Raw genomic sequence first — 17,997 nt, forward strand, 5'->3', positions numbered from 1 at the left:
CAACAGTGATTTCTAAATAACAATATTTTTAGGACGGATTAATCATTATCTTTAAAAAAAAAAACATTTCACTATTATTCTTGAAAAAAAGCTTAAACAAGCACTCTGAAGAGCGATGAGAGCAGAATCTTGACCTTATTTTTTTATAAAGTACTACCTGCTTATCTCCTTTCCTCACTTCTATACCATGAAAGGATGTTTATTTCTCCAGTTAATATAGTTCCCCGTTTGTCTTTCCAAACGTGGCACCTCCCTTTCCTATTTCTTGGTCTCTTTCCTTCACTTCTCTGTGGCGTTTTCATGGAATGACATCATATTTGTTTATAATTTCATATTGATATGAATTTATTCGTACTTAACTTCTAGAAATACATATATTCAGAATGTTTCTTCATTATCTTTTCCCTTCTCTTTCTTTCTATCTTCATCTCTCCATCATTCTCTCTATCTCCATTCATCTTTCTCTACCATCCCATCATATCTCTCTGAACGCCTATCTTCCTCTTCGTCTTGCTATCTCTCTTGGAAAAGTGATAGAGGTAATTTGGTCTCATGATTAATCTGGTAAATTAATACTTCGTGAGCTAGCCCCATCAAGTTGTACAACTATCGTCTGACTGTAGTGTAGTTAATCTGTTTGACTTGACTTCAGTGAAATTTGACTAGAAAGGAGTGATGAACACATTATTCTGCTTCGACCGGTCTGAGATATTGCTTTGACATAGATAATCGAATCCTAACCATGGCATGTTCTCCTTCAGCAAGAAATTTATCCGCACTGTGCAGCACTCGACCCAGGTGAGGTGAATGGGTACCCGGCAGGATTAATTCCTTGCATGCATTGAGCGCCGGTGATGGTAGCTCGAGCTAGAGCCAGGGTAACAATAGCAGCGCATTGTATCCTCAGGCAAAAAGCGCTTTATAAATACAGCTATTATTATCATTATAATTCAAAACATTGAAGGTCAACATTTCATACAATGATATAAAGGTATATTACCATATTCAAACCCATTAACCTAACTTTATGTTTCTCAAAGTACCATAAAGAGAGAGAGAGGGAAAAACAAAATAATGAAAACATGAATGCATTTCAATTATACTTTATTGGATATATCAATGTCTCCAATTCACATTCTCAATGATTAATTTTTGCATATATTGGATCACTTATTTAAGCAAGTGTGTATTATAACTGATTGAATGAAAACGATTGCAAGTAGATACACCACTGATTTTGAAACATATAACAGCACGTTCCTCATGAGAAAAGAATGAAATATAACAACAAAATTGACCACAACCAAATGATTGTATCACAAAATTGAATAGATAAGAGTAAATGTATTAGTAAGAAAAATGAAATATTCCCACAATTGAATTTCTCTGAGGAAGCATGGCTCAGTGGTTTGTAATTCCAGTCACCAAAGTTTAAAGTATGAAGTACATTGTATGAGACATTGCAAGAAACTTACGTTCAATTGAAAAAGAAGCATAAGTCCCAAAATGTGCATATTATGGCTTTGCCAAAAAAAAATCAGTTGCAAATGAATGCGAATCAACTACAAAATCGTTGCTTCCAATCAAAGGACCTAGGCTTGATTTGGAGGGTTAAGCTAGTTTGGAAGTAAAGGTTTCTTGAAATATCCACAAGTCCCTCAGAGGGGATTTTGAGCAACATGTCCTCTGGTTACTTACGCTTAAAATGAAATAAACATTTCGCAACTAAATATCAATGAAGAATGGAAAGTTCATCATATGTTACTTATACATTTGGAAACTGTCAAAGTAAATTGAATGATGTTTATGTCATACTGACAAATATGCCCTTAACTTTTTCGGCTAAAATGAGCCAAAGTTTCATGGCCGAACAACATAATTACTGAGATAAATCACACTTCTACAGTTGTAAATATCCTTTCTACTACAATCCCACACCATTCTATAACATCCAATGTTGAATCTGAGTCGGTGGTTGATTGTAGGATTACTATTTGCTTGAAGCTAAAATTTCCTTTAAATAACAATACCACATGATTGTCTTACTGGCCTGAGGAAGTAGTCTCAGAAAAATTATGCAGATAATTTATTTCAATAAGTAAATAGAGGATACATTGTCATAAAAGTCATGGCACATATGTTTTAACAAACAAAGATAAATGACTGGCTACAATCTAAAATGAAAAAAAAAAGGTAAATTCTGAAATGTTTTACACTTCAATTATTATGATGGACAATACAAACTTTCTTTTCCTATATTCCCTTGTACACAGTACTTTGATATATCAAAAATAGGAAAATATGAGTACATCAATAAAAATATCAATTTAGAATAAATTTGAGCTAATTTCTTGATACAATTCAAGTACAAAAGACAACCTGCACCAAGGAGTAGTTGATTGACACTGGGTAGGAATTATATTCCTAGAATATATTTTGAATCATAAAGGCAGCTCCATAGTGATATACTTTGCAAGTGGGATTAACATCCTTTGAGATGGCAGGAGCAGACATGGATGCTGAATGCCTTTACAAAGTAAATTATCGTGCGCACGAAACGTGTCTGCCGCCATCTATGGACAGGGTTTCTCCAGTGATGAAGGATGCTGCGTTAGAAGCGAGGAACTTGATTGCGGGTGCCACTTCGCTTGCTTCGCCGGCTCGACCCATTGGATGAACCTTACTAGCTCGCTGAAAAATGAACATTGAAAAGTATGGTATAACATAACAGTATAACGATGTGCTAATGATACAAAATTTGCCTGTGACATTATTTTAGCCATAAATAACATCAACTTAAATGACTAATGTCAATGACATCATTAAGAATTTTAGCTGATAACACATTTTATATTTTTGGTCTGATAATAAAATCTCTGAACCACGTACCCGGTGAAAGTAAAAAATCAACAAACGGCACCATCAAAAAATCTTGCACGGCAGATTTATCACGAAAATGTTGTGGGGGGATTATTGGTAAGTTAGGGTTAATGTGCTAAGCTATGTTAAATGGTAGGATTTGTTTTCTTAATGTCATCTAATATGATCAATGGAGTGAATTACAAGTAAATGGAGATGATGGACCTATGAAAAGAGCATGGGATCTGAATGTGGGTGGCATAAGAGAAAAGGGAAGACCAAAGTTTACATATAAAGATAAGAAGAAGGAAAACAGTATGGTAGTAGATCGTATTAACGAACACTTTTCATGAATTCAATCATATCAAACACATTATTTTCATACAATTCACCAAACTTTCACCATAAATATACAATTATCTACAAAATATAAATATGTAAAAATTTTGCCAAAATCGTTTTTCCCTTTTACGATATTAACTTCCAATCCCACCCCTCTTCGCATGTGAAATATTTTGGTCACTTGAAAAAGGTAACGTATTACCGAACATGTGTTTTCTATGGGAAAAGTTGAGAAAACAATAAAATCACTGATGAGCAAGACTTTGAAAATGTGTTTTTGACAATTTTTCATCATCTTTCTATTCAGGTTCCCTTTGGAAGGATGTTGCAAAGTTTTGTATAGCTTCTGTCAAAGGGATTACTACATCAAGTATCAATTATTGAGCATATGACGCGTAGGATGCGCACGTTCTGTAATACAAGGCCAGTCGGTAATACAATCACTCACTATATAAGGTTAGTCTGAATGAGGATGCTCAACAGATGAAAAGAAGTGGAAGGAGGGAATGTCATCATGCCAAAAGAAAAAGTAATCCCAGCTTCCAACCCAAACAAGAACATTTCCGTATTTTTAAAAACACATGAAACTGAAACTTTGGAAATCAGTATTCTGTATTCAACAATTATGATGAGTAGTAATACTTGCAAAAAGTTAGGTAGAGCAGGGAGATTTCAGGTTAAGTCTTACCTCGTGGATTTGCTCATTAGACATTCCATACACCGTCTGAGCAGGAGTCATAATTGTACCAGGGCTGTGAATTAATAATAGAAATTGAAAAATATACCAATCAAAACAAATCATCTGTTACCTATTATCAATTTGAACAGGGCAGCCCCTGCAAAGAAAAAACAAATCCAAACTGAATCACAGGAGAGCATTTCATGGAAAGATTTTCAGTGATTTTCACCAAAGAATGTTATAAGCTATCGCAAATCCTTGCATCTGATTGGCCGAGAGCAAAATCAGTCAGTGAGTTGAAATACATTGATTTTTAAGAGCAGCATGAATGAATACAAGGGAAATAATTCAAGGAAAATGTAATTAATGATTTCCACTGGTAAATGTTATTAAACTAAAGCAAATCCTTGTTTCTGATTAGCTGAAAGCAAAAACAGTAAGTCAGGAAGAATCACTTGTGTAACTGTTAAAGAAACTTAAGACATCAAACACTTACTTGACTGCATTTACTCTCACACCTTTGGGAGCCAAATCTAGAAAGAAAAAAAAAGGACAGTAAAATAAACAAGTGGAATGCCTCTGGCCGTCTCACCTGCATCACGCGATTCAATATAGCAGCAGTGCTGATTTTGAAAACTACTATAACTCGCACAAGATGTTCAGTGATACTTGGTTACTCTTATTTCCACGTTTTATGAACTAGACCAATACACTTATAGAGATATGATGGCAATTCAAAAAATACCCCCAACGTGGCCAAAGTTCTTTGACCTTACATGACCTTTGACCTTGATCATGTGACCTGAAACTCGCACAGGATGTTCAGTGATACTTGATTACTATTATGTCCAAGTTTTATGAACTAGACCAACACACTTTCAAATTTATGGCTGTAATTCAACAAATACCCCAATTTGGCCAAAGTTCATTGACCCTAAATGACCTTTGACCTTGATCATGTGACCTGAAACTTGCACAGGATGTTCAGTAATACTTGATTACTATTATGTCCAAGTTTCATGAATCAGATCCATAAACTTTCAAAGTTATGATGGTAATTCAACAGATACCCCCAATTCGGCCAAAGTTCATTGACCCTAAATGACCTTTGACCTTGGTCATGTGACGTGAAACTCATGCAGGATGTTCAGTGATACTTGATTAACCTTATGTATAAGTTTCATGAACTAGGTCCATATATTTTCTAAGTTATGATGACATTTCAAAAACTTAACATTAGGTTAAGATTTTGATGTTGATTCCCCCAACATGGTCTAAGTTCATTGACCCTAAATGACCTTTGACCTTAGTCATGTGACATGAAACTCAGGCAGGATGTTCAGTAATACTTGATTAACCTTATGGCCAAGTTTCATGAACTAGGTCCATATACTTTCTAAGTTATGCTGTCATTTCAAAAACTTAACCTAAGGTTAAGATTTGGTGTTGACGCCGCCGCCGCCGCCGCCGTCGGAAAAGCGGCGCCTATAGTCTCACTCTGCTATGCAGGTGAGACAAAAAGCAACCATCACCGGGTTCCCAGCTTTTTAAGAAAACAAAATTCCCTGATTTTTCCCTGATGAAGTTTTAAAAAATTCCTGATAATTATTTACACCAAATCCCTGTTTCGCATGTTTTCTAAGTTGTTGCAGTGCATGACATGTATTTTCAGTATAAAAACAATAATGTAAAACTAATTAATACCACCATAACCAGTCATTCAATGGATGCTGTTTTGCAACAAGATATACTAGAGTCTGGCTGACTACCTTGCTTCCAACTTTTGGACCGATCAAAATTCCCTGATTTTTCCCTAACTGGAAAAATGTAAAATAATTTTCCCTGATAGGCTGGGAAACCTGTATCAAGACCAAAGACAGAAAATCTATGGAAAGGGACTGTCACACCTGGGACTCCTTTCATAAAACTTAGCTATAATAACAGACTTGCAATAACAGTTAAAAGCTACTGAAATACACCAATCTGATTGGCTGAAAGTAAATTTGGTATTCAAATTGTGCATTTGTTGTTGTAACATCTCTTTTATGAAATACGCTGGCATATGTATGGCAAGCTGTTTAATCATTCAATCAAATTTCTTGAAATCAAGAATGGCCATTTGTTTACCTAACAACATTATGTATTGAAATTTACCTCTTCATATAAAAAGGAGGAAAAATCAATTTTCCTTGCTATAATAGGCTGAGCAAAAGTTGGATGTGTCCTACATTCACACTCACAAAAATGTCAGGACCCCTGTCATTCGGCTCAAATTGTGATTATCATAAGTTCATGGTTTTCTCCTTAGAACCTTTTCCATGAATAATACTTTTACACCAAATAATTTAGAGTCCAGGGGGTGGTTTCATAAAGCTGTTTCTACGTTACACATGACTTTACGAACGACTGGCGACCATATCTTGTAGAAAATTATACACACCAAACTTTCATGGTGTTGATTAACCTCATAAGAAATGGCCACCGGTCGTTCCTAAAGTCGTTCATAACTTACAAACAGCTAAATGAAACACCCACCGACTATTTTTTCATTGTTGTATATATATAGTTCATAAATATGACTTACCTAAAGCAGTACATCTTGTAAACTGGTCAATAGCAGCTTTTGCAACGTTGTAAGCCAACATACCAGCCATCTGACAAAATAAAGTAATTCAACAACCCTCGATCAATATTTATCTCACTTCAAGACAAGACTAGATGGATTCATGAAAAAGCACACAGCCAGAATATTTGCCTTACCATTGTGCAGAAATACAGTTGAGGCCAAAATTTACATACATTCATTAAATGTACTTGTTTGTCAATCATCATAACATTTACTATATCTTCATAAATATAAATACTACCATGACGAATTTGGTATCAAATGAAAGAGCATATTATGCTCTTTTACCTGATTGGGGTGCTGTTGGGATTAAAGTATATTTCAGGTGGAATTTCTTTTAAAGAAAAAAAGTAATATTCGTGCCAAATGTATTCTATTGTTTGTTATTATATTTTCAAACATCGTTTCATAAAAATGTATAAATAACAAATCCATGATTAATATTACATTTTCTATGATATGTCACCACTGAATGTGTAATCTGAAATGTTTGTTTTGAGAAGTACCTAGCACAAATATGAAATGTTTTTGCTAAGTTTTTATTTTTGATTTGTCTAAAATACAAAGTTTTTTTGGAAAAAAATGACATCTAAATATTTTTCAGCTCCTGATGACAAAGCAATGTGATGAAGGGGGCATGACAAACTAATTTGTTTGATATCAAATTCGTCATGATACCACAAATATTTTATAAGATACAGTAAATTTTGGCAAGTGTCAACTTTTCTTTAAATTTCCAGGTGTATGTAAACTTTATACCTAAACTGTATACCCTAAAGTTCAAATCTGGGGCCTGCCTCACAAAGACTTACAATAATTGTAACTTTACTATTTGGTAAAATTTCATAGAAATAACCCAGTTACCAAAATGGAAAATTGAATTTTTTTCATGAAAGAGGCACCTGGGTCCCTTTTCATAAAGACTTGCTATAATAACAAATGCATGAATTCTATAACAAGTTTGCAATCAGCCAATCAAATTGAATGATTTCAGTAGCTGTTATTGAATTTTATTGTTATTGAATTTTTTTTATTACAAGTTTTATGAAACGGGCCTCTGGGGTTTAGAAGATTAAAATTCACATTGTTAAAGTATCTGAATGAAAAATTCCATTCCCATCATGTTAATTCTAGTAAAATTTGGATTTCACATGTTGCACAGGAAGAATGTCACAGTTAGAACTTCATCCACTATGACCTTATAGTGGGCCCACTGTTTTGAATCGATTGGTGCTCAAGAGATTTTTTCAACTAATTTACATTAACCATTTGCTTATCAATGCTGCAACCGTAAGAAATAATTAGGCATAATTAATAAAAGCACACATCTTTTTAATGAATACTTTTTCAATATATGCGCTGAATTAAGTGTAATCAATGCATGAAAGCAGCATGAACCTTGGTCTCAACTTTCAAAGCACAAGACTCAAAATCACCCATGTGAAATCAGGGCACCGTCTTACAAAGAGTTGCGATTGATCCGATCAACTATGGACGGCCAGCAACGTCAACATCTATTATGAATGTTTGTTCTAAATATTTTCTAACCATGATGTATATTCATGCATTCATTGTTTTCTCGAAAATTTACCGTGTTTCTCTTTGTTTACAAATGACATTGTGCAAATTTTTGTAGAAAAAATTATGACACTGATGGATTTCCATAGAGTTAAGATTAATTGGGTCAATCGGAACTCTATGGAAATCCATCAATATCATAATTCATTATGCAGGAAATTTACTCAATGTCTTTGTAAGCAAAGAAAAGCACACTAAACTTGCAAGAAAGGATGTGTGCATGAATATACAGCATATCTAGAAAATATTTTAAACCAACATGCATATTAGATGTTGATGGCTTTCCATAGTTGCGATTGATTGGATCGATCGCAACTCTTTGTAGGACAAGGCCCAGGTCACTGCGCTTCATGTTTTGATATAAATGGTCACACACTACATCTATACCTACCACTCGCTTTGCACAAACACTGGAAACATTAACCACACAACCTGAAACAAAATTAAAGAAAAAAAAGAAGATGAAACTTTACAAAAAGAAGCAAGCAAATACCGGTATGAGTAAAATAGATAGGGATGATTATATATAGGGGGTCAAAGGTTGTCTCAGGGGACATACATTGGATAGTCACCAATCAGATATAAAGTCTTTTTAATATTGCATACATTAGATGAAACTAAACCCTTTTTTGAGACATCCTCAAAATCTGGGAACACACACTACAATGCCGACCAATTGATTCTAGGAATGACTTTCAAGATTGATCACATCAAACATTATGTGCATCCAATCATAAAAACCGACAATCAATCGCAGAATTTTGTGTCATGGGCCCTGCTGGGTACAAAAGCACATTACATGCTGCTGTTGCCAAATGACGTCCAATCGATCTAGACTACTAATCATCTGGTATGTTAAAGGGCCCAGCCACTGACAAATCATGGGGAAATTGAATCAATACAATTGCAAAAGGCCAATTGACTTGCATAATATAATCCGTCCGTCATGAGCGCCCGTCGGACTAATGCGATAAAAGTTCGGACAGCACGAATTTGACCGAACTCGTGATGGTTATTTACTTCGGATCATCACAGTTCCAGTTTCCAACAATCCCAATTCCTAGACTCAGCAGGTCTCTTGATTGCTAAACCAAAATAAATAACCTCTGAGAAGTTACACGTTTCAAAGTGAAAACACGCAGTTTACTTCTGGTTGGTTAGTCCACTATTATTTTGCTCTCCTAAGGCGGTGCTGCACCATCCCGAGTTTGCTCAATCTCGAGATTTTAGCCCGATTGGCCCTCTTCGCGATTAATCTCGAGATTCAAGAAACCCCGTCTCCACCATCGCAAGAAGAGCGATTCCTGCTCGAGCGAGGCATCGATGCATTATGGTCTGATGCCGTGAATAAATAATCCCGAGTGCGTCTCACCTACGAATTAGCGCGATAATTCGTAAAATAGCGCGTTATTTTGCAAATAATCCCTAGTTGACTTGGGATTGCAATCTCGAGATTAATCCTACGAACTAGCGCGATAATTGCGTCTCCATTGCAAATAATCTCGAGATTGTTTAGATCGGGATAATTTGCCAGATCAGAAATAGCGCGCTAATTTGAAAACTCGGGATGGTGCAGACGGCCCTCTACAGACCTCCCAGACATTCTGGCGTCTATTACATAACACCCCCCAGGCATGCAGCCGAGTGAAAGACTTGAATCCCTTCTCTGTTCTGAGATAAGCCTTGATTTCCCCATAGTTCTATGATTTCCCCATGATTTGTCCATTTAATAGCTCTATGATTTGTCAATGAAAGGTCGCTTTAAGATTAAATTAACAATCAATTCTCGCTTGGACAATAAACAAAAATTCCCTGATGCAGCACATAGTGTGAATTTGCCATTCACTTTGTGCACTGAACCAGACATCCTTCTTGTTCCGAGATGTGCGACCAAAAAATTTCCTGTTACTTCTACAGGCCTAGTCTAGTGACTAGCCACATCTGCTTTCATATTCTCTATCTCTTCTTACATTATGAGGAGAAATAATTGTAAAACTTGCTACTTGTGTTATCCCTTTTGCTGTATACTAAGACCTTCAAGCTACCGAAAGTAAGTGGATCACCCTAATAAACGGCGTGGGCTGCATTCCGGTAACTTTTGGTTATTGTCGATAGCAAGAATTAAAGAAGAGACGTACCTTTAGATTCGATCAAGTGAGGTGCTGCTAGGTTGGTAATCTGTAGAACAGACCTGACGTTGAGTTTGATCATGTGATCATAATTTTCCATCAGGTTTTCACTGGATAGGGTCGATGGGGCACCTCGCCCTGCATTATTGACCTTGATTCAGAAAAGACAAGGATAGGGCAAAAGATTCAACAAAGAAAAAAGTCAATGAACAATATCAAAATATTAGCATATTGATATTAGTCTGTAGGCACAGACCCTGATTGAAACTGATCAACAAGTGGGTCTTCACAAAAGACTAGCACATCAGGCGAGAGAGCCTTTCACTATACACCTTGATCAGGGGCCCGTAACACAAAGCTTAGCAATGATCGTAGAACATTTTTCTACGATTGGTTCCATTGGCTACAATGTACAATCAATCGTAAAAATCAAACGTACGATTAATTGCTAACCTTTGTGTTTGGGACCCTGATTACTCAGATATGTCCTTGGTCCCGTAACATGAAGGTTAGCGATTGATCGTACGCTTGATTTTTATGATTGATTGTACATTGCAGTCAATGGAATCAATCGTAGAAAAGTGTTTCTATGATCATTGCTAAGCTTTGTGTTACGGGCCCCTGAGCGCTCTTGCTTTAATGTATGTATTCATTCCTTTGTGCTGAACGATTTGAATGTTAAAAAAGGTGATGACTTAGTACCCATTGTAGGCTGCTTATTCAGACCACTTTAAGTGGTCAGTAATACTGTGTTGTGAGTTGTGGCAGCTTGCTCCATGAGGTTCAAGTAATCTATCATGACCGATTTTCAATCCCCTCCCCCCAAAACACCCCTTACAAACGATAATTCATAGTAGCATCACATCTCTGTGTGAATAAATGGAAAGTGACAGAAAAGACAACTGAATCAATAGCAGTAGCAATAGCAGCAATAATTCCACGAATGGCAGACGAGTGGAATATTTCTGGTATTCCATGAAATATAGCCATCCAATATAATTATTATCATCTATCCCACCCCCCAAATTAAAATAAGGTAGAAATTTGATTGAACAAGTCATATCACTTATCACATTATGGCATCATCACTTCATAATCATACGATCAAAGTTGGCCGTTGACATGCGACTTGCATGTAGTTCACTATGACGTCATTGAGCATAGTTGTGCTCTATGCATCGCATCACATTGCTTTCATTGTTGTAAGCGTTGCATATTTCATGCATTCGCTTTAGAATGTTGAATACGGTCTCATATTCAAAGGCAAATTTTGTACAGGAGCCTATGGGATATTCAGCGGAGTTTGGTCCTTTTTAGGGATACGCTCTGATACTACACAGGCAATTGATGCAGATGCATTGATGCATTTTTTTAATGTATCGCTACAACGCTCTATACATTGTACAAGTAGATGATAATTGAAATTGGCCTCACCAAGACATCTAATTTCCCAAAGTGTGTGATAGTTGAGTCCATGATCCTCTTCACGTCATCTTCTACACACATATCAGCCTTAATGGTAAGAACCTGTTCAAATACAAAATAAAAACCACTAGTATTTCTTTCTCAACGTTGTCATTACCTAGTACTGATGTACTGGCCAGGCTGCAGCCAGGGTTATTCTGACAATTAGTACCTTGCTACTCTGTAGTGTAGATACAAGTTGCTTTTAGTGCATTATTATTTTCATTTTAAATATCATAATATTCAACATTACTTTGTGCGTCCAATTATTCAAAGGAAATTGTGTACTGTAAACAAATTATTGCAAAATCCTCATCATAACAGTTTCCCTTGCAAAAAAGAAGAAAAGTATTCCCATTGTCATTGCAAAGAAGTAATTGAAAGTAACTCATTTTCTCCTTTGATCGCACAAAGTAATACACATGTTAATATCTTCTGTATAAGTTATACATATTGGCAGCCTAGCGTTCACACATGAAAACCTCTTCATATTTCCTTGCATTGTTAGAGAACCTGAGAGAAGAACCCCCCTGCCCGCAAAAAAAGAACTATAATCACCATGAAGCAGGCAGAGCAAATGCTGTCAAAATATAGGGGGAACGATGATAAACTTAATTATTGCCAATGTTCATGATGGCTTCAAAACTCTCCATTGTTAAAAAATATATGCCTTTCAAATTTCTTCATCAATGTACCTGTTCAAATTTTCATCCTAGAAAAAGAAAGTATTTAGACATGAAAAAACTTTGAATCTTAAGTAACCCACTAGAAAATAGACCTCAAATGTTTTTGCTTACCACTGTAGCCTTATTGACAATGTCATCTGATTTGACCAGTTTGATGTAGCCAACCATTTTTTAGGTAAATTTTCTTGTCTACCATAACAGATAAATTTCAGAAAAAGTATAAGATTCTAAGGATAGAGCAAATACTTGTTTAAGTGATGAAAATGTTTGTACTGATGGGTGTACTATTAATACAGTTGGGTGACATAACACAAAAGGGACAAGTTAAAAACAAATGGCAAAAAAAAAATTCACCTTATCCTTTGTAAGGCCCTTTGCCAAGCAAGCCTGTGCAGACTTCTCTAGCCTTTCTTCATCTCGACCGACTAATGCCAGACTGGCTCCCGACGCAGCAAATTCAATGGCAGTCTCAGCTCCAATCCCTGAGCTGGCCCCTGTAATTGTAAAGAAAATCAAATCAAATTCTTCATTTAAAAAAAAAGTCACTGTTAGGTTTAAAATTCTTGTTTATTAATCAGTCATCATAGGGAACCCATCAAATATTACCATGATTTCGAGTTTTTTGACATTTTCTATCTGAAGAAAAGGGGAAAGTAAATTAGGGTTATTTTGGAGTAGAGCAATGTCCTGAAAATGAGAAAGGGGTTAAGGAATTCTGACTTAAAAGTAATGAACTTGTAACCAAAACTGAAATGAACAAACAAAACTGCAATAAACTTGAATAATGTACAAACTAGTTCCCTACATAATATTGTTTTCTCCAAATAAAATGTCCTCATTTTAGGATCTCAAAACAATTATTAAGTAAACATGGTCATGTATAAACTATGATTTTCGAATCTGTAAATCATTCATATATGACAATATTCCATCAGAATCTTCAAGTCATGAAGGAAACAAGAAATCATTTCATAATAAATTGAGATCCTATCAAGATAAAAATAAATAAGATCCTCGTTCTATACCTGGACCTATTCAAACTAATAACTTTATTTCTTTTTCTGTTTGTATATTTCTCTCATTAACGTTTCATCAACCAAAAAATACAACATTTTGACATGACAAACTTGTCCGTAATAGTACTATTTTTTTTAATTTGAACTAACTTTGGACTACCGGTATGTAAACTTCCAAACCAAATTTCAGTAAAAAATAATCATGCAATCGATTTCTTCCTTTTTCTAAGAATATTAAAATCCTGTCACAGATATGTACATAAACATATGTACATAAACATATGTACAAGTGGAGCGTTGTGGCCCAGTGGATTAGTCTTCGGACTTTGAAACAGAGGGTCGTGGGTTCGAATCCCAGCCATGGCGTAATTTCCTTCAGCAAGAAACTGATCCACAGTGTGCTGCACTCAACCCAGGTGAGGTAAATGGGTACCGGTAGGAAGTAATTCCTTAAAAAGCTGTGTGCGCTATGAACGCCTAGCTTAGCCGGGTAATATAGGAGCGCCTTGAGCACCTAACAAGGTGGATATGTGCGCAATATAAATACCCTATATTATTATTATTATAAACGTATAATATATATTTCATCATTTCCATTGGATGTCATATTTTTAAAACATTAAAAAAATTAGTGTGCAAACAGATTACCAAAGGTAAATTATTTTCATGATAAAACAGAATTCCAATATTAAATCAATGAACTTGTAACCAAAACTGAAATGAACAAACAAAACTGCAATAAACTTAAATAATGTACAAACTAGTTCCCTACATTAGTTAGGCTTAAAAGAATTCAATGTACTTCAGAGTGTTCAGACATGTCATCGCCAAGTGATATGATGAATAATTGCACTGGAATTGGAGACTGACAGTGTAAAAAAAACCAAGCATTTGACTTTTTGTCCCCAAGAACAAGAGAAAATAAGCCAAACTTTGCCACCCTTATTTCCCCAGACATAGCCAGGAGGCTCCTAGAGAGAACAAATCATTCACTGACGTTAGCTTACTCTCCACTGAGCCAGGGATTGTGCCTATATCATGTGCGTAGAGGACGGGTAAAATTGAAAATTTCGCCCCCCAATTTTTCTACTTTCTCTGTATAAAGCTATAGCCCTAAATCATGCAAATGGGCCTAAAATTCATTACCGACATTTATACATTACTGATAACATTTTTATAACTATGAATTTTAAAAAATCCCAAATTTATTATTTGTTAGTAGCTAAGCTACGAGATGCATATAGATGGCGGCAGATGGTGAATGATGTATAAATGTTGGAAATGAAGTTCTATAGCCCATTTACATGTACATGATTTAGGGCTAGAACTTTTACAGGGAAAGTTGACCATTTTTCATCATCTTTCTATTCAAGTTCCCTTTGGAAGGATGTTGCAAAATTTTGAGCTTAAAAAAAATATCATTTTCTGACGTGTATGATGCGCACATTCGGTAATGCAAGGCCGGTCGTTAATACAGTCACTTACTAGACCTACATACAACACACATTTAAAGAATTCATTTATAATACCACTTTTGTAACATAAAATACTAATTTCAGTTGCTAAGTTTTTTTCGTTAGTAACTTGGGTATCATTTTTGTATTCACCAGAGTGCTAAAAAACTTGAATTATGGGCACATTTTTTGGTACGCCTTTTATTGGTGGAAAGTAAAATTTCAAGAAAATTGTCATTTTTCAATCTGTATTTTTTTTTAGAAATCTACTTAAAAGAATTCAATTGACTTGGGAGCAAAGTTATATGATGAAGGCCTTATCGGGAAATTTGTCACCTCTCTTCTTGTGTGTGTCGCTGTGTGTGCACTGCACTTGTTGTGTAAGTTACAACTACAAAGTCAATAAGAGTGGAAAGAATTCACCAGCGCTGACATTTATGAATCATGATGAATAGTTGTATGGAAACTAACAGTAACAAAAGTGTTAAAAAATCAAGCACTTGTCCCAAGTCAGAACAAGACTAAGCAAGAGTCCTGCCACTGCCAGTCACACATTGTCATTGCCATCACATTCACAGCCTAGGCTAGCCTTAGCTAGGCATAAAGAGAACAAGGACATGTTATAGACAATATACTGTAAAAGTGGAATTTTTCGCTGTGTGGAAATTTTCGCGGATTTCGCGGCAAGATCGGCGAGCGCGAATTTATGAGCATCTATTTTAATGCAAGTTTTGAACCGCGGTTCAATTGCGTGTATCGTTTTGGCAAAGTCTAAAGAGATTACATAATTTGACTTATAGAGGGCGACATTTAAGCAAGCTTGCTTGTGCTCCAAAATCATTTGCATCGCGATCGCGAGAATTCGTTATAAAGCGATGCGATCTTTTTTTAACAGTCGTAGATCGGTATTTAAATCATGATTTTGGTTGAAATATAATTTGCCTTTGGTGTTTGATTGGTGAGTGTTTAGATCTGTTTAAATTTTAAGAAGACGTTGGGTCGATCGCCCAGGTTTGTTGATTCATCCCATGCACTTGTTATCCCCCGGTCCATACCAGGCCAGCAGCGCCTCCGTTTTGCCTTCCCCGATGTCCGTCCCGCAAAGAAAAGTTGCGCTAAATGTCACAAAAGCTCATGATTGGATCAAAACAATGCTGAATTGCGCCGCTTTAGAGCTAGAATTATGATCAGAAAATACAATTTCGTCACTGAAATGTTAATTAAAATCATTCACAGATGGGGAAGAAGGAAGTGACTTTGTGATTATGGAGTGTGTAGCGCGAATTCAAGAACCCGCGAATATGTTCTGAAGCCGCTAAGCACGAAAAATTAATCCCGCGAAAATAACAGCGTTTACAGTAGTCGGTAGAGGCCCTAACTTACGAACCATGCTAACCAGTTGATCATTGAACATGTTGAATGAGTGCACACACTGACACAGGGAGTCCTATTAAACAGAGGTCAAGGTTATATCTACCTCGAGCGAAGTTCGTGCAGGCTCCACTCCACTTCACTACCGCTACACTACGCTCCACCTACCCGAACTTCGAGACCATGAATTCGATCGGATTTTCATGCTTCTATCAGTCTCAAAATTGGTGATTTAGAGCCAACATGAAGTTCCTCACACGTATAAACAATTCGCTGCCGATTTCAAAACATCACATGCGCGAGGGTCCAAGCTCGGACCGAACCCGGTGCCTCCCGCATGCAATGTTTTGAATTCGGCAGCGCATTATAGTACGTGTGAGGAACTTCATGTTGGCTCTAAATCACCAATTTTGAGACTGATAGAAGCATGGAAAAGAAGTGAAGCTTTGTGTAAAGTAAGAATATTAGTTGTACTTGTTTTTAAAGATCGTGATGTTGCATGAATTTTATATTTTCCCACCACAAAATCCCACCTTTTGTCACTCAGAATATCCGATCGAATTCATGGTCTCGAAGTTCGGGTAGGTGGAGCGTAGTGTAGCGGTAGTGAAGTGGAGTGGAGCCTGCACGAACTTCGCTCGAGGTAGGTTATATCATAACCTTGTTCATTGAATGAGTGGGTGCGGCGAGCCAACGTAGTTCAGCGTAATAGCATAGGCAATGCACAAAGACTGGAGCTTTTGGTCTAGGAAGGAGGATGTCACCAGCAAATGATCGGGTTGTAAACCCGTGCCACTCGGGCACTCCGCCAGGCTCAGCTCCGACAGCCGCGCCGGTGGTGTCGGGCATGGCAATCGTTCCCTACTTAACGTTACGTACTTACCAGTTATTAGCACCACTTTGCCGTCAAATTCTGCCATTTTGTCATCCACACTTTACGTTACTCGTGCATTATACGTCGACGTCGTATATTGAGCTGAATTTCTTGCTTTTTGTTGTTGCTTTTATTTTACCCCAGGCGCCCAGCAGAAAATTTTCAGGTCAGTGAGCCAAGCTGAGCAGAATTAGAATACAAAGTCCGAAAATGAGTCTCGATAGAACGTAGAGGGAGTAAAGACTTTTTTAAGGGGGGGGGGGGGGGGGTCTGAGGCAAAAGTAGCAAAAAGTAGCGTCGAACGGGTATTGATTGATTTTATTTGGCAAGTCACCATAACATATATACAGTAGCATTAAAACAACAGGCTTGCACAGGATGACACACGAAAGCTCATCGACATACAGAATTAAGATAATAAAATTATACTATTTACATATCAAATAATGAAGAAAAAAAATCAGAATATAGGGTATAGGTACGGGCCCCTATAAAATGGGCGGGTCAGTGTGTGGTTGGGCAATGGTTTTCCTTGTAACCCCCCTTTCAAATGTTCTCCACCGCCCCTACAAGCATGCAACTCATCCGCTAATAAATCCTTCTTCTTCTCTGCCCCGTGCATGCATGGGATTCATAATCCAGTTTAATATTTCTTCATTATTTTGTTCAATTCTCACTTGTGCACCATATATCTATAGGGAAAAGTAAAACCATCTTTCTTTTTCCTAGTATATCATCTAATTTTCTTGATGATCGATGATAATACAATTTTTCTTTAAACAAACAAGTGCACACCTAGTTACAAATAATGCGTAGAGCATTTCCATTTATTTGAATGCAGGATAAAAGAGCATAGGTGTCGTAGCCGGGGATCGAACCACGGACTTTCCATGTATAGCCAGGCGCCTTAGACCACTCG

At 36.5% G+C, this 17,997-nt stretch overlaps 1 protein-coding gene across 1 annotated transcript; it reads right to left on the bottom strand.

Annotated features, from left to right (window-relative positions):
* Nucleotides 1-1,087: 1,087 nt before the first annotated feature.
* LOC129275021 (uncharacterized oxidoreductase MT0954-like) lies at nucleotides 1,088-17,316 on the bottom strand. The gene is made up of 9 exons (XM_054911791.2): nucleotides 17,088-17,316; nucleotides 12,718-12,857; nucleotides 11,648-11,740; nucleotides 10,223-10,364; nucleotides 8,476-8,516; nucleotides 6,465-6,534; nucleotides 4,377-4,413; nucleotides 3,890-3,953; nucleotides 1,088-2,691 (listed from the first exon to the last, which is right to left on the bottom strand). Exons 1-9 carry the CDS (start codon nucleotides 17,122-17,124, stop codon nucleotides 2,542-2,544), a joined length of 774 nt encoding a protein of 257 aa, XP_054767766.2. The 5' UTR covers nucleotides 17,125-17,316; the 3' UTR covers nucleotides 1,088-2,541.
* Between the last annotated feature and the right edge of the window lie 681 nt (nucleotides 17,317-17,997).

The sequence above is a fragment of the Lytechinus pictus genome, chromosome 13, assembly GCF_037042905.1.
Source record: "Lytechinus pictus isolate F3 Inbred chromosome 13, Lp3.0, whole genome shotgun sequence".
Classification (NCBI taxonomy): domain Eukaryota; kingdom Metazoa; phylum Echinodermata; class Echinoidea; order Temnopleuroida; family Toxopneustidae; genus Lytechinus; species Lytechinus pictus.

Excerpts from the sequence above, each read along its gene's own strand:
- LOC129275021 (XM_054911791.2), bottom strand. The coding sequence starts at position 17,124 with ATGGCAGAATTTGACGGCAAAGTGGTGCTAATAACTG. Across the intron at positions 12,858-17,087 it reads CAAAGTGGTGCTAATAACTG|GGGCCAGCTCAGGGATTGGA; the intron begins GTAAGTACGTAA and ends TTACAATTACAG. Across the intron at positions 6,535-8,475 it reads GTGTTTGTGCAAAGCGAGTG|ATGGCTGGTATGTTGGCTTA; the intron begins GTAGGTATAGAT and ends TTATTTTGTCAG.